General features: G+C 47.1%; 1 protein-coding gene across 2 annotated transcripts in view; it reads right to left on the minus strand.

Annotated features, from left to right (window-relative positions):
* FGD5 (FYVE, RhoGEF and PH domain containing 5) overlaps positions 1-23,305 on the minus strand; it is a 121,374-nt gene that overhangs the window by 91,489 nt on the left and 6,580 nt on the right. For both annotated transcript variants that reach the window (XM_042911423.1, XM_042911415.1), the window contains exon 2: positions 17,963-20,603. In XM_042911423.1, the coding sequence (XP_042767357.1) occupies positions 17,963-20,603 (2,641 nt within the window). The remainder of the gene's footprint in view (positions 1-17,962; positions 20,604-23,305) is intronic.

A 23,305-nucleotide genomic window follows, 5' to 3' on the forward strand; every position in this document is an offset into this window, starting at 1 on the left:
AGGATACCCTGGCTTTGGCCTTGTGTGACCCTAAGCAGAGTACAGCCCACTGGACTTGTGACCTATGGAACTGTCAGATAGAAAAAAAAGGATGTTGTTTTATTAAGTGCGTGGTATACTGCTATGGCAGCAATAGAAAACTAATATGTCATCTCAGAAATCACTTCCCTGGACCCTGCATTTTGCAAATGGGGAAAGCAAGGCTCAGAAAGTAGAACACCACAAAAAGATCACAAATCAAGAGACACAGAGCCAAAGAGCCCAGATGTTCTGGGCCAGACCTTGCTCTCAGAGGGAGACTCAGAGCTCTAAGCCCAAAACCAAACTGTGGAACACAATGAACACCTTTGTGAATGACCACAACCAATCACTTTAGACACGGTGAGTTATAGAGTGCTCCTCAGTAGTTTTCAGCCTGCTTCCGCCTCTGTGGGTGGACAGTCTACCCAGCGTAGACTTTATTTATATAAAATCCAGCTACTCCTTGGGCCAAAGAGACAGGGATGGGATGGGGCGGATGACAACTCAGAGACCAGGATTCTGAAAAGCTACATCTAGAGAAGCCTAGGCCTAGAGCTAAGGCCACCTAAATACATTTCCCCCAGTGATTAGCTCTAATTGGCCTATTCAAAGGAAATTAATTTATGCCTGTCACCAGGGCACCATCGATTAGAAGCAACTTGAGAATGAAGCCCCTGTGAGCTGAGTAGTTGCCTCTCCAGGGATAATTGGGACTCAGACCAGTCCCCGGCCTCAAAGACATTGTTACATTCACACTTCCCCCTTCTCCAGCTGGGGGAGGGGAGTCTCATATAATCCCAGACAATTTTGATGGAGGCTGAAAAAGACAGGGAGAAGGGTCCACTGAAGGCAGCAAGGACAGGCAGAGCCCCAGCCTGGGAGTCTCCATCCCACCACAGACCTGCACTCTTAGCCACTATATTTCAGAATCTCAAGCTGGTGGCTCAAAACTCTCACCTTTGGTCACTCCCTGCCACATATAGTCTGGCCACCGTGCACCTGTCCACAGTCTTTGTACACTGTGTGGCTTTGTGTATGCCATCCCTTCTGTTTGAATGCCCTCCTCATATGTGTTCACTTTGCAAACTTTTACCCACCCTTCAGTTCAAATGTCCAATATGAGCCCTGCAAACTTCTCAGGAAAGCCTTCTCTTCAATGGATTTGGCCACTCCTTCTCTGCTACCAGAATATTGTTAATTTTCCTATTGTACTTGTAATTGTACCCATTCAGCTGCTTATGGATCTGCCTTCCCCCAAAACCTGAAGTCTGAGCTGCATTTGTGGTCCCTGGCTTCTGATCTATAGGGGCTGGCATTGGGAGATGCCCACTGAATGATCCTTAAATTGATTAGCATATTTCCTTCTTAATGTGAGGCTCATAAATGTTTCCCAAGGTCAGAACTGAATGTAGTAAAATTCCAGACTGTCAGGAGCCTGAGAAAGTCTGTTGCCTGATCCCCTCATTGTAGAGCCAAGGACAGAGAGGCCTGGGTAACATGTGATACCAAAACAGATGAAATGCAGAGTGAGTGAGGAAAGGAAGGAACTGGGAATGGGGGAGCCCCCAGGTATGGGGAGGGAGTCAAGCAGTGAGTGTGTGGAGTCCAGCCTTCCCAGTGGGAAGTAAGGGCTTTGGCCCAATACACTGTGAGGTCACCACGGCCAGCTTGGGCTTCCTGCCTCATTCAGGGCAGGGCCAGTAGAAGAGGTATGGGCTCTGGAGACTTGAGTGCAAATCCCAGCTTCTCCTCTTGATACTTGTGTGGCCTCAGACCTGTCACATGCCTGCTCTGAGCCTTGGTTTCCTCATCTGGAAAGATGACTGTGCTTTTCCCACAGGGTCATTCCTGACCCTCCCCATCTATCCAGTTGACTCCTCATCGTATTTCAGGACTGAGCAGGAGTCCCATTTCTTAGAGGTCTTTTCCAGCCACAGATAGGTCAGAACACCTGTTAGAAGCTCTGCACTTCTTTAGAGCACTCACACAGTTGAATTTAAATAACTGACCATGCAATTAGGCATTTCATGTCAACCTGCCTTGCCTGTCGTCCTGTTGTCCCAGGACCCAGAGCACTGATGGGGCTTGGGGAGAATCTGTGCAAAGTCCTATTTGGTTGGGGTGTGCCCCTGAGATAACACATTGTCTTTCAGCCTCCAGAATACATCTACTTGTTTAACAAACTTTTGTTAAGGGGCATCTGGGTGGCTCAGTCGGTTAAGCGTCTGACTTTGGCTCAGGTCAAGATCTCACAGTTCCTGAGTCCCCACGAGTCCCCAGAGTCTGCAAGTTGGGCTCTGTGCTGTCAGCTCAGAGCTGGAGCCTGCTTCGGATTCTGTGTCTCCCTCTCTCTCTGACCCTCCCCCCACTCGCACTCTGTTTCTCTCTCTCTCATTCTCAAAAATAAATAAACATAATTTTTTTTAAAAAACCAAACAAACTTCTGTTTAGCATCACCTGGGCATCAGGCCCTGTGCCAAGTGCCAGGGACACATGGATGAGCTGTAGGTGTGCAGCCCTGGAGGGGTTCACAGTGGGGTAAGGGAGACAGTTACACAAATAACACAGGTGAGCAGATTATACACAGAGGTACAAAGGAGAAAGTGGTCAATCGTGGGGTGAGGAGGTCAGCAAGGTAATGCTTACCTGCTGGGGTCTGAAGAACACAAAGGAGACTTTCTCTTCCAGAATACTTTTCCAAACATTTAACACAGTATCTAAACTTCCATCAATGGCATGCCCTTCCTCCTTTGCCCTCAATGTCCTCCTATTCACCATTTCCCTATGCATTTATGAGGGTGGCAGCTTAGGTAGTGGAAAGAGGAAATGAGGAACCAAGTCCCCTGTCTGGGTCCAGTTTTCTCCTCTGAAAGGTGATAGGCTCAGGGGTGTCTTGAACCTCCCTCCTCAACACTGGTACAGGGCGGGGTCAAAGAAAGACCAGAAGTTGGGACAAAGGCTATAGCACACAAACATGCCTTCACTACAGTGCTGCTAGCTGGCCTTGGATGGAGACCTCAGGGCCTCCCAGAGTTTGAGACTGGGTTTGGGAAGAGGGAAGGTGGGAAGGGAGTAGGAAGGTGAAAGGGGAAGGGCCTCCTCATCCCAGAGGTTGAGCAGCACCCTAAACCGTGGACCCTTCTAAGCCACAGACTCACTCCATGGCTCTGAACCTCGCCTTGACCTCTGACCTCAGGCCAGCAAGGCAACTTGGGTTTGAACCAGGGACCTCCCTGAAAACCAGATGTAGCATCTACAAGGGGCGTCCTGGAAGGGGAGCAAGGGCACAGAACAATCCCTAGCTGCATGACATCACCCCAAGAGCAGCTCGAGGTGTGGACTGGAACCTGCCACATCCTGACTCCAGGTCACTCCCGGGACCCACGTTTGCTCACCTCAATTCCTCACGGAACACATAGCTCTGTAGCGGATACCCCGCTAGCTGGCTATGTGAGCTTGGACAAAACCTGGAGCCTCCAGTTCCTGTTTTGCTCTTTATCACCCCTTCCTTGGTATTTTCCAAACCCTCAGTCTTAGAGGGAGCGAGCCTGTCCTCCTGTCCTTCCTCAGATCCCCTCTTCATAGCAGGTACAATCATAATAATATCTACAATTACATCCATTAAGAACCTCCTTCATGCCAAGCCCCGCACCAAGCACTTGGCATGGGTTACTCTTACCCATTAGATACCCATCACAATCTTATGCCCATTTTACAGTTGAGGACACTGAGACACACCCAAGGAGAACAGCTTACCCAGGGCATCACAAAGAAAGTAACTCTGCCTGGCTACCTACAGGTCTTTGCTTGCCTACTCCACATGGTGGTTGTTGGGAGAATCAATGGAGCTAACAGTCATGGAAAAGCTTTGTAAACTGTAAAGTACATTGAACAGTTACGGTGGCCACATCAAGGTTTCATAACTTTCTGGGTTTTCTATCCCAGCTTCTGGCCCACAAAAGGAATCTCCAGGACAGCTTCTCTGACGGGGGCTCGGCCAGCCCCTTTGCACCTACGCATGGCAGGGTGACACCCTGCCTCCAAAGGTGGGGCAACTCCTGCCAGGACCAGGCACTGCTCAGTGGGGCTGGAACCTGCCTCCTTGTGCCCCACCGTGGGTCCTGACTCTGTGCTCTAGGTTCTCGGACCCTGTCTGTGTCCTCTGCCACATGATGTCTTGGAGCCTCAGTTTTCTCACCTGTAAAATAGGGCTGATAATCAACGAGCTAACACATATAAAGTAGTGGGGTGCACATATGCATATGAAATATTTGTAGACCGTGGAATTTGCAGAGTGTTGCTTCTTTTCCCCATTCATGTCTTTAATTTCACTTCCATTCTTATACACAGAATGTGAGGTTACTATAATCCAAGAATTTAAGATCCACTAGTTATATATCTCTAAACTACTGCTTTTTTAAAAATATTTATTTTATGTATTTTGAGAGAGTACAAGAGAGAACACATGTGTGTGCAGCGGAGGGGCAGAGAGAGAGAGAGAGAGAGAGAGAGAGAGAAAGTGAGAGATCCCAAGCAGGCTCCACACTGTCAGCGCAGAGCCAGATGTGGGGCTCAGGGCTCACATCTCAAGAACCAGGAGATCATGACCTGAACCGAAATCAAGAGTTGGATGCTTAACACTGACTGAGCCACCCAGGTGCCCTACCCTAAACTACTTCTTAACCTGCCACACCTTCTCCCCCTCAACCGAACAAAAGGCCTGTTTTTGAAAGATGGGCAGAAACCATTTTTCCACCTCCCCTAATATGTCTGGCACAGGGTTCTGTAAACCACTGACTACATTATTGGTGAAAAAGACTTATAAATATGTATATCCAACAGATCACACTTATTAAAAGAAGACTGCCCAGATCGTATGAGATGAGGTGGGGTTTCAAAGCGTTCCTTAGAAATCCTGGACTCCTGTGGGCAAGGATTCACAAAAGTTTGCTTCCCATTTCATGGACACAGATATTGCTACAGTGTTAACAACAACAGCTAAAAGTATTTTGAGCACCTAAAAGACACCCAGGCCCCCGCTACATTCCTTGCGAGTATTAACTCATTCAAACCTCACAACAATTTCTTATAGTAGGTAGTGTCATCTTCCCTGTTTTTACAGATAAGGTGGGTAAAGCACAGAATGATTAAGTAATCAGTCTAAGGACACACAGCTAGAAACTGGCAGAGCTGAGATCTGAACCCAACCATCTGCTCTAGAACACAGGCTCTCAACCCCTATGATACACGCCTTTGTATAATCATCACCCTCATTAGTCTGTAAGAGCAACAATGCAATCCATAACTCCCAACTTCCAAGTTGGAAGATGTCTCTTCCATCATGATGTCCATGAAGACGTTTCTTTATCATGATGATCTCGTTAACTAGCTTCATATGAAGTATTGAAAATTTGAACTTATGAAAGAGAATTATAATAACAAACTCTTGCCTTCTTTGTTGGAGTTCCAAGTAAGATTTCATCTGAAAAAGGATCCTGCTACAACACAGAGTTTGAAAACCACTGAGATTAAATGTGTCAGGGAACCCCCAAGAAGCACCGAATAACCAACCTTCCCATCCGCTTCACTACAGCTGGGCCCTTGGCTCCAGGGAGGAGGACTTCTGCCCTCTCCTGAGGCAGGCCAGAGCCCAGGAGCTACTGCATCTCCCCGTGCCACCTTTCAGCAGGTGAGCCTTTCAGTACCTCAGAGGATTCAGATGTGGTGGGAAAGGGGCATGAAAAGCATGTTTCCTTGTACCAGGAGACCGCTTCTGGAATTGGTTCCAGAGCTGATATTGAGTCTTCTATAGTATTCTGGGGCCTCTCCAAACTGGGGACCTGGATACTTTTCAGAGGCTACTTAGACAGTCCCTATAGCAGCCCACCTGCTTCCTTAGAACTCTAATCTGCCCAACCAAAAACAATCCCAAGAGTTCAGATTTCCCGGCCTGTACGAATTACAACAACCTCATGACAGATTCTGTTATCCTTTCCACTTGTGCTAATTACAGACGATGATGGAGAGCTCACTACCTCATAGGAACCCCCACTGCACATATCTCTCAGTGTAAGAAAGTGTCATCATAACAAGAGAACAGAACTTAAGATCTCTGTAAGGCAGGATTTGTATCTGTGTGTGTGTGTGTGTGTGTGTGTGTGTGTGTGTGTGTGTGTGTGTGTGTCTTATTTTCTTAATTAAAATCATGCAAGCGAGCCTGAAATTTCAAGTTCTTGGGTCATGCCTTGACCTGGAGAAACTTCTCTTGGACTCCAGACCAAACTCAAGCACAAAGAGAATGGGTCTGTTTACATAGAGACCAGCCACATCATCCCCAAAAACAATCTCAACACTGAGACATTCATCTTGCAGGAAAACAGCCAAAGACACAGGCTTCTCCAAGACAGGGAAACACTACAATTCTCAGGGGCAAGTTCAGAATTCTCCAGCACACAGCTCAGCGGCTGCCTTCACCTCTTGGAGGCTGGACAATCTTGGGGCAGTCTCAAGGAGCCAGATGAAATGCATTAATTCATCACTCAGAAATTATTATGAGATTTTTGTCCTGTTGACCTGGAGTACCGTGAGCACAGATGATAAATGCCCCAAGGGCCCTCCTGAGCTCTGCCAGGCGATCTAAGGAAGCGTTAACCTCCTGCATAATATCATCCCTTTGATTATTACTATACTAGTGTGTGCTGTTCTCTCTATATATAGTTTTTACATCATCCCCTGGCCATGTGTCTCTAAGCAAGTGGACAGTCATCATAAGCTGCCCAGTTTGAATGCCTATAATAAGGACATTTCCGTTCTGAAGATTCATATTCCATTGTGTGTCCTCACCTTTGACAGATGGAGGGCCAACTCCAGTTGGGAAATTCTCAATGGGGGTGAACCAGAAAGAGGGAAGAAGCCATACCTAGAGCTACCTTCCTTCCCGTCCTAGCTCTGTCACTTAACTGGCTTACTCATCATGTCACCACCCTGAACCTCAGTTTCCTTTTCTACTAAAAAAAGTAAACCTGGGTAACTCCTGACAAAGGGACATTCAGCAAATTAAATGAAGTGATGCACATAAAGTGAGAAAGCACCTCACAGAAGACGTGACAGTGTGGGGATTGCAAACTGCCTAGGTTAAAATTCTGGCTCTGCTGTGACCTTGGGCACTTGACTTACTATACCTTAGATGTCTCATCTGCTGAGTATATATTTTTTAAAGTACCTGTGTGGCAGGGTGGTGTTTGGGATTAACTGAGTTGATGTACATAAGGGTCTAAGACAGTGCCTGGTTTAGAGTGAACATGCAGGAAAGTCCCATGTGCTGTGGGCACAGCAGCGTATGTCCACTCCAGCTCCCAGCAGCAAAGCACAAGACTGACAGCGTCCTTTTTTAGTACCTGACAACGCCCTTGTACATGCACCAGCCCTAACGCCACAGGATAACTCAGAGAGGAAGGGACCATCATACCACATGAACAGGTGAAGAAACTGAGGCTCAGATCAAATGACAAGGTAAGGGACAGAGGCAGACCGGAACTCATTCTGTCTTCCTGACAAGCCATGCTGCCTTTGTGGTTCTGTCATCTGTGCTGCCTAACTGCCATCGACCACCCTGAGAAACCCTGTGCTGGGGAGTTCCAGAGCAGTGGAAGCGCTGGTTTATCTTTCTCTCAGTGACTGCAGTAGCTGTACTTAGAGGCCATCACACTACAGAGGCTGAAGAAGCTAGGTCCCTCTGCCATGCCTCAGTCTCTTGACCCTGAGATACTTTACTGTGGTGGCTTCTTTTCCTCTGTTCTACCCCACACATCTGACAATCACTGTGCTAGAGCAACAGTTAATCAAGTCACTCTCTTGCTCTAAAACCTTCAATAGCTCTGTATGGCTCACACATTATATCTTCACGTAGGAAGGACAAGTCCAAATGCAGCACATTCATTTTTAAGAACTGCCTCCTGGGGCGCCTGGGTGGCTCAGTCGGTTAAGCGTCCGACTTCAGCTCAGGTCATGATCTCGCGGTCCGTGAGTTCGAGCCCCGCGTCGGGCTCTGGGCTGATGGCTCAGAGCCTGGAGCCTGTTTCCGATTCTGTGTCTCCCTCTCTTTCTGCCCCTCCCCCGTTCATGCTCTGTCTCTCTCTGTCCCAAAAATAAATAAACGTTAAAAAAAAAAAAAGAACCTCCTCCCCCAGCCTTATCACCTGTACCCTTCCTCTAGTGTGGCTGGGCCAGTCCCCTCTCAGCTCCCTGGGCCACCAGTCTTCTGTAAAGAACACTCAGATGGGGAACTCAGAACTGCTAGTTCCGAGCAGTTTCAGAACAGTCACAGGTGGGAGAGACATCTGAGACACAGATGCTCAAAATTCACATAGCCAGGGGCAGAGCCGGGACCTAAATTCAAACCTGTGTTATACTTTCAGAACCATCCTGAACAGCAAATACTCTTTGCTATAATTTTCAAATTATTTAGTGATCTGACCCTAAATGTCCAAATCCTATGAAATGGTCTGAAGAGTTCAGATAATTCAAACATTTTTAGATCTTGACATTTCTCTCCACTGGCGTCTCATTAAAGTAAAATCTAAGTCTTTTACAAAGGCCCCTGCCTACCCCCCCCCCAACACTCCCCCTGTTTTGTTATGCAATCCAGACATGCTAGCCTCCCCACAAACCCTACAAGGGTCCTCCAGCCTCAAGGCCATTGTCCCTTCTGTTTCCTCTGCCTGGAATGCCCTTCCCCCATGGTGGTTTGACCATCATTCAGGTTTCACTCAAATATCACCTCCTCAGAGAGGCCTTCTTTGACCATCCTAAAACATCCCTTCCACCAGTCACTTTCTGTCACATTGCTGTTTCCCCCCCCACACACACACACACAAAATCTCATCAGGAAAGAATGATGTAGTTATCTATGATTATCTTGTTTACTTCTCAGTCTGTTCACTGTCTGCCTCTCCCTAATAGAAGACCAAGTCTGCCAGAGCAGGGACCTTATCTGTCTGCTCCCTACTCTATCTAAATAGAGCACAGCCTAGCACGTAGTAGGCACTTGATTTCTTCACTTACTGAGGAGCTGCATGAAATACATAGATAATTTTCTTCTTCTGCTGCATCCAATGCGTGATAAGCTCATCCCCCAACCACGGTGGGGGTGGGGTGGGGTGGGGAGAATAAGGTCTAATATCTCAAGCACCACCCAAACTCAGGCTGGAACAAAGACTCCCCTCCTCTTCTGGGGCTCAGCTGGTCAAGAAGACCGGCTGCTGACATTTCACCAAAGAACTTGTGCAACAAGACTGTCTTCTATTAGTGAGAATTATTTTCACGCCTCCCACAGGGGGAAACCCTGATTTTATGAAGGTAAAACCACATTGTGATTAACACTTAATCAAGATTTTGTCTGTATTATAGTTCTGCAAGGGAAAAAAAAATGGTTGGGGGCCTTAATATCATGCTAGTAAATGTTACAATAAGTGTGTTTCTGACACGATTTTCTTATTAGGGTCCTTACCCGTAAATTTTATTGCATTTAATTAAAAATTATTGCTAAAAGAAACAGCTGCAGATGGTCTTATTTTAAGTCAGAAAATTAAAAACTGAATATTCTCATCAGTCAATTTCAACAAGAAGCACAGCCGCATGCATTCGGAATGTGATGGTTTTGAGATTATAATAATTTTTATGGCATTTCCAGGTCCTTTCAATGAAACTTAATGAAAGCTCTGCATGAGTTCATTTGTCAAAAACATAATAATAATAGGAAGGCTCCCAGCTTACAGGCAGATATAAAGATACCCATGAACCACGGCTGGGATGTGCCAAAAACCCAGGCATGCAGCCCTCAGCACCAATGGAATTAGTCAGCGGGAGGTTTAGATGCAGTTCTGCAGTGCACCCACCCGAGGATTTACAGTTGAGTCTGTAAATCACCTTTGTATCACAATGACGCGTGTATTTGCTGCTGCAGCACTGTCTATGGTTGTGAAAAATAAAAAGTCAGGTTTCACTCTCTCAGGGAATCACTTCTGCAAAATATTTACTGCATTCTAAGGATGGTGAACAGGCACTGGGAGCCGGGGAGGAGAGAGGGAGGGCTCTCATGCTAGATTTTGTGCTGGGTTTCAGCGTTCTGGCTGCAGTCGCTGTCCTTGGTCTGGACTGCCTGTACAATTACCTCTCCCGGCTTTATTACTCAGCTTGTATCCTTTAACTTTTAAGGACTGAATTCTTATTGCTTCTTGCTTGCCTTTTGCCGGAAATATTTAATTTATTTGGGCCCAGACAGGCTGTAACAATCAAATAAAAGGACGAGGAAAGCCAAGGCAGCCCCAAGCTAGCCCTGGAGTTGGTCAGCACCGGACAAGCGGGTGGCTGTCTTCACCGTGGAACCCCACTCCCTGCTTTCCTGATGCTACGGCTCTGGCCTGGTCTTCATGTTCTCTGGAGGGCACCGCTGCAGTGGCCTCTTGACTAGTCTCCCTGCTTCCGTTTTCTTCATCTCCTCCACTTCACCGTGCCAACAGAGCGTCTGTGCCAATGCGGCATCTCCACTGTGGCCCTGCCCTGCCGAAAACTTGCCACGGTTGCCCTACTGCCCATGGGTAATGCGCTCACTCATCAAGTTGATATTCAAAGGACTTTTTCGCTAGGTCGCAACTGCCTCCCCAACTGTATCACAAAGATGTGTACACTGAGGTCCATCTGAGTACTTCATGGTCCTTTCTAACCCCCAGACTCATGCACATGCTTGTGTTCCTCCTGGACTATTTGTCTCCCTCACAAACTCCTATTCCTCTGCCAATACCCACTTCAAGTTTCTCCCAGATGGTCCAGGCTTCCTACACCCCTCCTCCAGAACAGGATGGGCTTCCAGCAAAACCTTTATCACATGGTTTCTAATGGCCTCTATCAGTCTCTCTCTCCAGGTGGTGGTGGGAACCTATAGTACCTAAAACAGTAGCGGACATTTAGTAGATGCTGAACGAATGTTAGCAGAGGGACTGATCAACAGGCCAAGCTGGGGGCAACATTCTACTACAAGAACCAGAAATCAGAAAAACACAGTGTTCGAGCTTCATCCTTAGTCTTTCAACCCAATCTCCTCCATATATTATTCCCCATGCCTACAGATGATGTGAGCTGTTTTCCAGAATAAAGAGATCAAAGCACTCCTAAACCAAGATTAAACCATGTTCATTGCAGCTTTACCTGCTAAAACCACAGGCCTGTGTTTCTCCACATGTCCTCACATCTCTCTCCTATCTCCATGTGTCAAGACCCTACCTTTCCATCAGTGCCCATGAAGCCATCCTGCCCTCCCCTGGACTTCTACCCTTTGGATCCTGAGCATTTTCTACCTTGCACTCCAGGGACTTGGGTGTAAGTCCTCTTGCTATCCTTCACTGTAAGTCCACTGAGGCCAGTGATGGTACCTGGTCCATCTCTGTCCATATTTCACTTGGCACAGTTCCTCAAGAATCACTCATTTCTCAAATGGTCATCATCAGCCAAAATACTGAATTACCTGGATGCTCCCACTCCTTATCCTCACACAAATGTTGTATAATATGGCTAACCCACAAACCCTTGAACATGCAATTCAAGCTGCATTCCAACAATGAACAGCTCTATAAGGACCCCCAGGCTGGGAGAAGAGAGCCCTGAAAGGCTGGACCTTAGACCTTCCAGAACTCTCCCTAGAAGGCATGAGCACTCATGAGCTGCTGCTCCCAGGTGGGCCGAATCATCTGAAGCCCCCCGAACAACCCGTACAACCCAAACAGATGGCCTGCTCCACACCCAGAGTTCCTGGTTGCTCTAGGGGCACAGTGAGCTACACAAGGGCAAGCGTCTCCCACTATGGCCCTGAGGGAGGGCAAGATGTCTGAATAGCTCATTAGCAAGTTCCAGGAAAGCTTGTAAGCCTTCTTGATGAGCTCCCAACAGAGCAGCAAACTCACCACCCATCAGAAAATAAAGGAAAGTGTCATTCCACTTTTCCTCGAGCCCTCTAGACCAATAAACAAAGCCAACATTTTGGTGGTGGCTGTGCTAGCTTGTCTTCTGCAAAGGAGACACTACAGCTGTCGGATAAAGACAACTAGAAAACGTGGCATTTTTTCACTACAGGAAACAAGAGGTAGTGGAAAGAGTACTGGATTCAGAAAGACATGGGGCGCCTGGGTGGCTCAGTTGGTTAAACGTCCGACTTAGGCTCAGGTCATGATCTCGCAGTTTGTGGGTTTGAGCCCTGTGTCATGCTCTGTGCTGACAACTCAGAGCCTGGAATCTGCTTGAGATTCTGTGTCTCCCTCTCTCTCTGCCCCTCCCCTACTCGTGCTCTGTCTCTCTGTTTCTCGAAAACAAATATACATCAAAAAAATAGAAAAAAAAAGAGACTTGGGGGGCACCTAGGTGGCTCAGTTGGTTGAGCGTCCGACTTCGGCTCAGGTCATGATCTCACAGTTTGTGAGTTCAAGCCCCGTGTCAGGCTCTGTGCTGACAGCTCAGAGCCTGGAGCCTGCTTCGGATTCTGTGTCTCCCTGTCTCTCTGCCCCTCCCATGCTCATGCTCTGTCTCTCTCTGTCTCTCAATAATAAACATTAAATTAAAAAAAAAAAAAAAGAGAGAGACTTGGGTTCAGATTTTAGTTTGGCCACTTACTACCTGTGCAACAGGGGATAGTTTATAGCACTTCAGTGGGCCTCAGTTTTCTCACCTGGAGATGAATGTACCTAACTAATTGTGAATTACAAGTGAAATAACAGCTATGTCAGAGTCACAGAGATAGGCATTTCTACTATGAGCACGGAATTATAAAAATTCTGGTCCTGCCGTCCTTGGTATAAGAGGCTGCTAATGACTCCAAACCATTATCGCTTGGGCTGTTGTCTGTAGCCCTGACCCCAGCCCAAGAGGAAGTCAGAGGTAATGCTGACACCACACCCCACAGCTGAAGCTCGCAAGTGGTGTCCTGAACACTGAGTCAAACTCATGCAGAAGAACCTCCATGTGGGAGACAGAGTCAGAGACATCCCCACAGTGAAAGGGACCGGATTCGCTACCCACACCTCTAGAATCAAATTCAAATCCTGCATCCACCACTGTGTGACCCTGACCATGTCACTGAATAATAGCTAATATTTACTTATCATTTCACTATGTACAACATTAACTCATTCAGGTTTAACAATGTTATAAGGCAGGGACTATTCTCATTGCCTATTACAGATAAACCAAGGTGCAGAGAGGTGAGTACCTTGTCCCAGGTCACACAGACAGTAAGGGGTGGAGTACTGACTGAAACTCCAGGCAGCCTGCCTAAAGTCCACATGCTTAGCCACTGTGCTCTCCCTGGGGTCCAGGGTCGTCATCTGTAAACATAAAAAGCCACCATAAATGCATCAAGAACAATATGTGGACTGATCACAACAGCTAGAGAGAACAGAGAAAGAAAAAGATGAGAAAAAGCCAGTGTGGCAACACATTAATGGTAAATCTAGGTGGTGGGAAAACAAACATTCACTGTATCTTTCAATTCTTCTGTAAGTTTGAAAATGTTAATAATGAAATGGGGAAAAGGAGCATCAGGGATCCATGTTGATGTATAATGCTGAATGATTAAAATAGATTCATCATCATGCAAAAAACAAATATACAATTATGGGAATTTAAATGAGACACTAAGGGGGCGCCTGGGTGGCTCAGTTGGCTGAGCATCCGACTTTGGCTCAGGTCATGATCTCACGGTCTGTGAGTTCGAGCCCTGCTTCGGGCTCTGTGCTGACAGCTCAGAGCCTGGAGCCTGCTTCAGATTCTGTGTCTCCCTCTCTCTCTGCCCCTCCCCCACTCATGTTTCTCTCTCTCTCTCTCTGTCTCAAAAATAAGTAAACATTAAAAAATTAAAAAAAAAATAAATGAGACACTTAGGGGGTGCCTGAGTGGCTCAGAAGTGACACGTCCGACTCTTGATTTCAGCTCAGGTCATGATTCCAGAGCTGTGGGATTGAGCCCTGCGTCAAGCTCTGCCTTGGGCATGGAGCCTGCTTAAGATTCTCTCTCTCTCTCTCTCTCTCTCTCTCTCTCTCTGCCCCTCTCCCTCAGCTCACACTTGCACTCTCTCTAAAATAAAATAAAATAAAATAAAATAAAATAAAATAAAATAAAATAAAATAAAAGTGAGGCACTTAGGACAAACCAGTCTATGTAGTATTTTGCATCAAATGGGTATTTATTAAGTGTATACAAAGCACTTAGCACTGTGTTGCTGAAGACAGGTGCTTAATAAATGAGAATTCTGTGATTCTTGTGAAGCTCAAAATCACCAACTCGCATGGAATTATAAAACCCCTCATCATCAACATACATTTACTTATTTTGTTTGTTTGGTTTTTTTAAACATGCATTTATTAAGCTCCTAGCATAGAACCAACGTACTGAGGGGCCATGGAATACTCAGAAGTAAAGACGAGGCTCCCCCATCAAAGAGCACTGACTGAAGACATAGAACAGCCTATTTGGAAAGTAGGACTTTTCTGGACTAGATCTCTGGTCCATTTTTTCTTTTTCACAAGGGTCAATTCGGGGGCGGGGGGGACAAAAAAAAGAATGTTCTGGGGATACACTTTAAACTGAAAGATGATGGAAATGTTGTATACCATGGGGAAAATGTACATAAGTAACAATGTATACAGTTTTATTTTACAAGACAGAAAACTGCTAATAAGATTATTGTGGCTCCTAAAACGTTATTATCTGGGTCTATAAATCTCAGTGGAAGTTGCCACATAGAAGAAACTTTATATCCATTAGACCCTGAGCTGCTACTCTGGTTTAGGGTTCTCTAAGGGCCTTCTGAATTCTATTATATACTCTACATGTTTCTTGAAGGGAGGTACTTTTAGCGGAAAAAGGACTTGGATTTAAATAACAGTGAATCACACCATGAGAGAGACAGAGTTATTCCCTTTTCAGTCCTACAGAATCCTTCTGACTATGCCAAGGAGAAAGTCTCTGTGTGGTGCCAGGATGTCTTTAACACCTCTCCCTGTTTAACAAAGGGACCAGGCTTCCAGCTCCAGCCTTGGCAAGTCACAACCTCAAGCTAGAATTTACCCGTTAATTTCCTTTCCTTAGTATCTTATTTGTACAATTGCCTTCTATTTATGGCAGCCAATAGTGTTTTTCCATTTCCCAACAGTGACATAAAATTTCCTTTCTAAATATTTTTAAAGTAAAAAAGACTGATTGAAAGAAAAACTGTAAGTGGTAGTATAGGTGGTGTAACAGAAACAGCACAAGTGGCACAGGAAAGGCAAACAGTTGAGAAACACAGACCTGCTCCAATCTTACCATTTTACAGATGAGCAAACTGTGGCCTAGCCTTCTCCAAGACCCCACAGCAAGTCAGTGACTGAGCAGGCTTTGAACTCACATCTCCCAAAGGACTGCCCTGCACCCTTTCAGGGCTGTTGATATTTATTTTGGCTTCTCCCCCTGATCCTCGCACTGAAGCAAGGTGTGGGGCAAGACAAGGAGCGGAAGGAGGAGGAACTGCCTCCCCACCTTCTCACCCCTTCCTGTCCTGCTCAACCTGAAGCACACCCCTGGGCACGCCTCTCAGATAGCAACACTCCAGCCACTCAATTCTCAAAGCCCCTGTTCAGGCAAAGATGCACTAGGACCCCACCCCCATGGCAGTCCCCCGTGCCTCTCGACTTGAGGTGTCTGAAACATCCCTTGCCCAGACCTGTTCCAGCTCAAAGCAAGGATTTTTCTCCCCCTTTGCTTCTATATGTTTCATGAAGGAAAACAGGAGAAAGCTTTGCTCACTGATTGATGTCCAAGAGGATGTGGTTCCTGCATGGGAGATTTATCCTGGTCAGTTTGGCCTTTAGTGAAATAGCATCAGAAGATAAGGTAGCACTGACATTTTCTTGGGTATTTTTCCCTTATTGTCGTGTTAACTTGGGTGAAGGGACCTTTTTTGGTTTCTGGACAAAGTACAGATCAAGGCAACAGGGACTCTGCATATGGCCAAGCAAACTGTGCACTGGGCAACCCTGGGGGAGTAGAATGTGAATGTGGCCCTGGAGCTGTGCAGTGCACAGCCTGCACAATCAGATCTGGCATCCCTTAGTTGTAATTCACTAAGAATGCCCGAACCAGGTGTCAGGACATCTGAGTCCTAGCACTGATTTTTCCACTAAATTGCTGAGCTATCTTATCTTAGGTAAATCCCTTTCCCTCTCTGTGCCTCAGTTTCTTCCTCTGTAACAGGACCAAGTGTTGTCTGAAGTTCCCTCCCAGCTGTAAAATTCAGTGATTCTACAGAAGCAGACTTCGATTTCTGAAGGGATGTCATACAAAAGAGGAAATGAACTCACTTGCCTAGCTTGAGAGGGGAGAGCCAGCATGAGTGGGGTAGGGATATTAGGAGACAGCTTTTGCCTCAGTCAGAAAGGAAAATTTAATCAGGATACCTAGCAACAGATGAGGCAACCCTGGGAGGTGGTGAGTTCCCGGTGGCTTGAGGAATTCAAGTACAGACTGGGTCAGAGAAAGGCCTGCTAGAGTGGGAGCCTTGACCATCTGCCCTTTGAGGTCCTTTCTAGCAGGGAGATTTTGGTTTCAGAGCTTGGTTCTATTTTCATTAACGCTAGGAGGCACTCAGCTAGGTCTGGATCTTCTCAAACCCTGCTGATAACTATTAATGCAATGAACTGGTCGGCTGTGTAGCTCTCACCCTCTTAGAGTTTGCACACGTCCACACTCTCCAAATTAAACTCAGTCCCTCCAGCAGTGTTAGTGTTTACCCTTGCCCCAGCAAACAAACCTTTTCATTCTGGAAAGAACTAATTAACAGCCTCACCCAGACTTGGGGGAGAGAGAAGATGCAGCCAGGGTGGGGGAACCATGTAAAAAACTCAGGAGAATAAACCATACAAACACTGCTAGCATCTACACTCCAGCGACAGCTCAGGCTAATTGCAAATCATCTTATCTATTCATTACTGCAGGCGCCCTGGGAACTCCTAGCAGCAGCAGCAGCAGCTGTGTGGGACTGGGTGAAGTCACTGCACACGAGGGGTCAGAATCAGGATGTCCTTTAAAATCACCGCCATTTTCGCTTTTATTAATTCCGATCAGGCGCTCCCAAAGAGAGTAAATGGTTGAAGCTGAATTGCATTGCCTTTAAGTTGCGTCCACAAGGTACACGGAACAGCAAGATTTGGCAGTTATCCACGTGGGATGTTCAATAAGGGCATTCAGTCAGTCTTGGAAAGGTGGGGTCAGAAAATCCCCACTGTTGTCAATAATTTCAGTGTTTCACTTTTACTTCCAAGGTGAATGAGTCCAAAAAAAAAAAAAAAATCAGCTTGGATATACCTCTTAAAAGGCTTCTATTCAGAAATTTAGCTCAGGGCGCCCTTAGCTCTTTAAACAATTTAAATAGATTGTCTTTTCTAGTTCCCTTGAATAGAGTGTATATTTACACAGTAAAAGGGTATCAATCTCAATTCAGGGTATTTTCCTGATGGTGAAAGATATTTAGTTTGGCAAGGTTCCAGAACCTTCTCTCTTGGTGACTTTCCTGGAGGGGACCAGCAAACCCATCATTCTCATCTACATGAGAAATGTCTCTCAAATAATGGAAACACAAATGCTGACATTTACACTGTATTTGGCATTTTAGACAATACTTTCACACAGACGATCAACTCTGATCTTCTCAAACACTCTGCTGCAAGGTAGCATGAACCCCATTTCGCAGCCACAGTTAACTGAGGCTCAGAGAGGTAAAGCCACTCACCCCAATTCACACAGCTAGAAATAAATAGAGCCTGAGGCTAAAAAGCAAGTCCATCCACTCCCCTAAACCTAAGCGCCTGCCTCCTGGCAGTTACACTCACCCAACGACAAAGAAAATGTAACTTCACAGTACCTTTCTGCATCTTGGTCTGCACTCTGCTGTTTGCTCTCAAAGGCGTTGAAGCTGCTCATGTCCACGTAGCCGTCATTTTCATTTGCTGTGGACAGGGCTCTGCTCTGATCTTCAAACAGCTTCGTAAATGTCCCAGCCCTCGCAGGCCTCCGGGGCGGAATCTGGATATTTTCATAGTCCGAGTTCATGGCTGGAATGTTCTCATAGTCTGAAGTGTCGGCGTTAGGGAACGAGATGGACCGCGGCTTGGTCAGGGGCAAGGGCAGAAAGGGGGGCCGAGAGCGGTCTTCGAAGGACTCCACTCTGGACACGGTCCTGCTGAAGGGGACACCTTTCCTCTTGCCATCCCTGTAGAAGATGAGGGAGGAGGGCGATTCGGAAGCCCGGAGCTTGCCAGTCCGAGCCTTAAGCTGCGGGGAGTTGCTGAGGCTCCTGCGGTCAATTTCCAGAAGCCTGGCAGGCCCATGATAGCTGGATTCTGAAGAGGACCTGGAAGAAGACACATTGACATCCACGTGCACTTTGTTCTCGGACTTCTTTTTAAACGTCAGCGCCAGGAACCGCTTGAAGGATGACTTCTTCTTCTTGGTATACTTGTCCGGGGGCTCGCTCTCGATCAGCAGGGAGGGAGAGCTCTTTGTGATGGGCTTTTTGGTGATGCAGGCCAGGTCGAAAGGGGGCGGGATGTCAACCACAGAAGAGGGTGTTGAGGTGCCACTGGATGGGAGATGGTTCCTCTGGGAGAAGCTCCCAGAGGAGCCGATCACACAGGGCAGAGAAAGGTTGTCATCTTTCCTTTTGATCCTATGGTCGTCCAAGCCAGATGCCTCCGACTCCCGGTACAAGGAGACGGGAATCTCTCGGCCTTCCACGGAGAACGATCGGGGGTACAAAGTGAAGGCTCTGGGCTTTGCTGGCAAGGCCCTGCTGGCTTCCAGTGGTTTCCCCTCCAACGACAGAACTGTCTTTCTCGCCTCCTTGGTGGCACCTCTAATGCCAATGGCTGATGAGCCAGCTTCTGGTCCGGTTTCTTCTGGGACGGTTTCTGGGACATAGCCGGCCACCTTCCCGGAGTGGGGCCTGGCCCTCGTGATGATGTTCTTCCTGTCGAGGGGGACCAGGCCTCCCTCAGCATCGGAGTTCATTTCTTCTTTCATGCCATAACCACTCAGCGTGTCACATGCAGCCTGTGTCTCCGGCTTCTCTCCTTCCCCAGGGTCAGCCTCATGCTCCAGGTCAACTCCCATCTCATAGGGGTTGGTGAGCGCATCGTCCCCGGCATCCTCATCCTCTGGCATAACCACTACCTCAGGGACAGAGGGGCCCTCCCCAGAGACACAGGAAGCTCCAACAACGGGGCCCTGCTCTGCACATTCTCCTGACTGTGGTTCCTGCTCGGACTCTAAGCCTTTTGCTGACTTGGAAAAAGAAGAGCAGCTCTCGCTACAGAAAGAGGTGCTCTCGGTCGGAAAGAACTCGTAGGGACTTCCCGAGAGTGACGTCACAAAGTCATCCACACCATCACTCTCGAAAGGAATGATCTGGCAGCTCTCCTCGGCAGGTTCGTCCTGCACCAGGTCTCTGCCTTCTCGGGGGTCTTCTCCCACCTCCTGGGTGACGGCTGCCATTTCTTCTTGGCCAGTTTTCTCATTTTGGTCCTGTGGTTCATCCTGGTCATCATGGTCATCTTCACACTCACACTCCTCAGAGATTTCAGGGCTACCAGTGGTTGTCTCCGCCTCCTGGACACCCACAGCCAAGTCCTCATTCTCTGTGGGTTCCTTGCTGGCATCGTCAGCGTCCCCATCAGAGGGCCTGTCGGAATCCACACATTCTTCTGGAGCCCCTGGTTCTGTGTTGGTGGAGCCTTCCCCACCACCCTCCTCTGCCTCCCTGGGTGTCCCAAGGGGCCCAGGCTCCTCGCTGGGAGTTTCCGGACCCTCTAAATCAACGTGAGTGAGAATGATGTCATCGCTTGGGAGGACTGCCTCTCCGTCCCAAGGTCCCCTGTCCTCCAGGTTGTATACGTTGTGCTCTTCCACTCGCTTCTCCTCCTCCTCACTTGTCAATGTCTGCTCCTCTGCCCCAGGGTCACAGGCACCATCCTCTGCCTCCACGTTCTCAGGAGTGGGGGCCCCGCCTCCATCAGCCTCTCTACTCAGCACCACTTCAGCTGGAGCAGCTCCCAGCCCCTCCGGGTCACTCTCCTCGCCTTCCTCCCTGCACTCCTCTTCCCCCGTGGCCTCTGGAGGCGCCATGGCAGCACTCTCTGCAGAGCAGCTGCTGTCCCTGGGTTCGTCCTCTTTCGGCAGAGCCCTGGGGACCACGATGTAATCCTCGTCAGCCTCAGACTCCGAGCACTCCAAGTTGGACTGGCGCTCTTCGTAAGTCCCCCTGTCAACACAGAGCACCTTCCCGTTGCTGCATTTGTTCAAGCTGTTGATCACGTACACGCTGGCTCTCCACTCACTGGGGGTCGCCAGCCTGGGCTTAGGGGCAATGGGGGGTTTCGGCCCCCTAGACATGGAGTTGGGACTGGGAAGGCTATCGGGCCGGGGTGATGAAGGGAATTTGGGTGCTGTCACTGGTGTGAGGGGACTGGCAGTCTTTGGCTTGGGAGCAACTGGTGGTTTTGGTGAATCTAAAGGATAAAAATAGAGAAAAGAAGGAGAAAAAGTACAGTTAACCCTTATTTCCATTCAGAGTCTCCAACTTACCATTTTGAAGAGAACACTGAAGATAGTTTCCCAACCTATGTGAGCCCAATCTGCTATATTCTGTATTAGGTTTATGCCCTCCACCATCATCTTTAAGACCCCTTGACCTCCACTGATAATTGATTCTGTAAACAAAGTAAATAGATCTTTCTTCTATACATAGTCCAGCTACTCAATGAACTCAATGAAATACTCCTCAAATACAGGTGTCCAGATCATTGTAATCATTCATCCAACAACTACGTATTACATGCTTTCTAGGGGCTCCTGGGTGGCTCAGTCATTTGAACATCCAACTTCAGCTCAGGTCAGGATCTCAGAGTTTGTGCCTGTGAGCCCTGCATTGGGCTCTCTGCTGTCAGCACGGAGCCCACTTTGGATCCTCTGTCCCTGTCTCTGCCCCTCCCTTACTCGCACTTTCTCTCTCTCTCTCAAAAATAAACAAACATTAAAAAAAATTCTTTCTAGGTGCCAGGCACTCATGAGACAATGCTGAACTTGACGGTCATCATCTCTGCCACCCACATGGAGCCTACATTCATCCTACACTTAATTCATTGGATACCTACTATCTATACGCATAGCACCATACATAGGAAGGTCTTCTAGAATCAAGACGAAAAGAATACCTCTGCTGAGTACTTGCCATTGAGTCAGGGAGACAAAACGAACAGAACCAACTGGAGGACAGAGCTGCAGACCTTTGGAATATTATGATTGAATAGCCATTATCTCATTCCTTCAAGAATGATACACCAAAGGTCTGTGAAGGTCTGTGACAGTGATGCATGATTCCTCCTCTAAGGGTCACCTCTGAATTCTACATGCTTCAAGACTGGTGTCTAGCTAACTGCCCTGTGTCTAAATTTCATGGGCATCCAAACTTCATGGGAGAAGCTACATGATATTTTCCAACATGTCTATCTGCAAAAACTCTCTTCCCTTGTGGATTTGGGGGATCTACCTGACCATGTCAGAATAAAGGATGTGGGTACAAACTGTACATCCAACAGGAGTCAGAGAAGAAGAGTTACCATGATGAAGGAAGACCCTCCTGTGGTAGGTGAAATTTAAGCTGTATTTTGCAGAATGAGAGAGCCCTGGACAAATGCAAAGGTCAAGGGTGTAGCTGCCCACTTCCAAGTTCATCCGTCCTGCCACAAGACTGCTTCAATGCCTTCAAGCCCCTGGCCACACTGTGGGCAGAGTGAGGAATGAAGATTTCCAGGAAGGCAACTCCATCCTGACATCTCAGCTTCAAACACACTGCCTGGCTCCCCACTGCCCATAGATGAAGACACACAAGTCTCCCCTCAAGCCTCGCCCCGCCGCCCAGTGCCATCCCCACTAAGGCCTGGGTTTGATGCAGAGCAACTTCAGAATGCCAGCGTGGCTCATGACAGAAGGGAGATGAAGCAGAGCTCCTAAAGGTCTGTCAGCAAACTCTTCTCCCCATGCATTTGACTTCCAGTTAAACCCTTGCAGCACCGTTACCCTGTCATCTGTAGTCCAGGGGTAGCTGGCGGAGATGCAACATGAGCCACGTTTATCATCACATATGTAATTTTTATTTTTCTCACAGCCACATTAAAAAGTAAAAACAAGTTCGAGCCCCGCGTCAGGCTCTGTGCTGACAGCTCAGAGCCTGGAGCCTGTTTCAGATTCTGTGTCTCCCTCTCTCTGACCCTCCCCCGTTCATGCTCTGTCTCTCTCTGTCTCAAAAATAAAAAAAAATTTAAAAAAAAATTTAAAAAAAATTAAAATAAAAAAAGTAAAAACAAGGGGGCACCTGGGTGGCTCAGTTAAGCATCCAACTCTTTTTTTTTGTTTATTTTATTTTATTTTTTTGAGAAAGAGATAGAAAGCAAGCAGGAAAGGGGAAGAAGGAGGGAGAGAGAGAGAGAGAGAGAAAGGAAGACAGAGAATCCCATACAGGCTCCACACTGTCAGCACAGAGCCCCATGTGGGGCTCATACTCATGAACCATGAGATCATGACCTGAACTGAGACCAAGAGTTGGATGCTTAACAGACTGAGCCATCCAGTCGCCCCAACTTCCAAGTCTTGATTTCAGCTCAGGTCTTGATCTCAGGGTAGTGAGAGCACAGTGGGCTCTGTGCTGGACATGAAGCCTACTTTAAAAAAAAAAAGAGAGAGAGAGAGATCTGGGACACCTGGGTGGCTCAGTCAGTTTAGTGTCCTACTCAATTTGGGGTCAGGTTACAATCTCACGGTTGTGGGATGGAGCCCCACGTTAGCTCTGCATTGGGTGTGGAGCCTGGTTAAGATTTTCTCTCTCCCTCTCCCTCTGTCTTGCGTGCATGCACACTCTATCAAAGTATATCTATCTATATATATATAGATATATATATATAGATAGATAGATATACTTTAAGGATATACATATATATCCTTAAAAAAAGTAAAAAAGAAATGGTGAAATTAATTTTAACAATACTTTTTCAACTCAATATATTTGATATATTATCATTTTGGATATCATCAATAAGTCATGTTTGGATCACGTCATCAAAATACAAAATTTATTAAGGAAATATTTGACATTCTTTTTTGTACTAAGTCCTTGAAATCAAATGTGTATTTTACACTTTTCAGCACATCACAA

This window comes from Panthera leo, chromosome A2, assembly GCF_018350215.1.
Source record: "Panthera leo isolate Ple1 chromosome A2, P.leo_Ple1_pat1.1, whole genome shotgun sequence".
NCBI lineage: Eukaryota > Metazoa > Chordata > Mammalia > Carnivora > Felidae > Panthera > Panthera leo.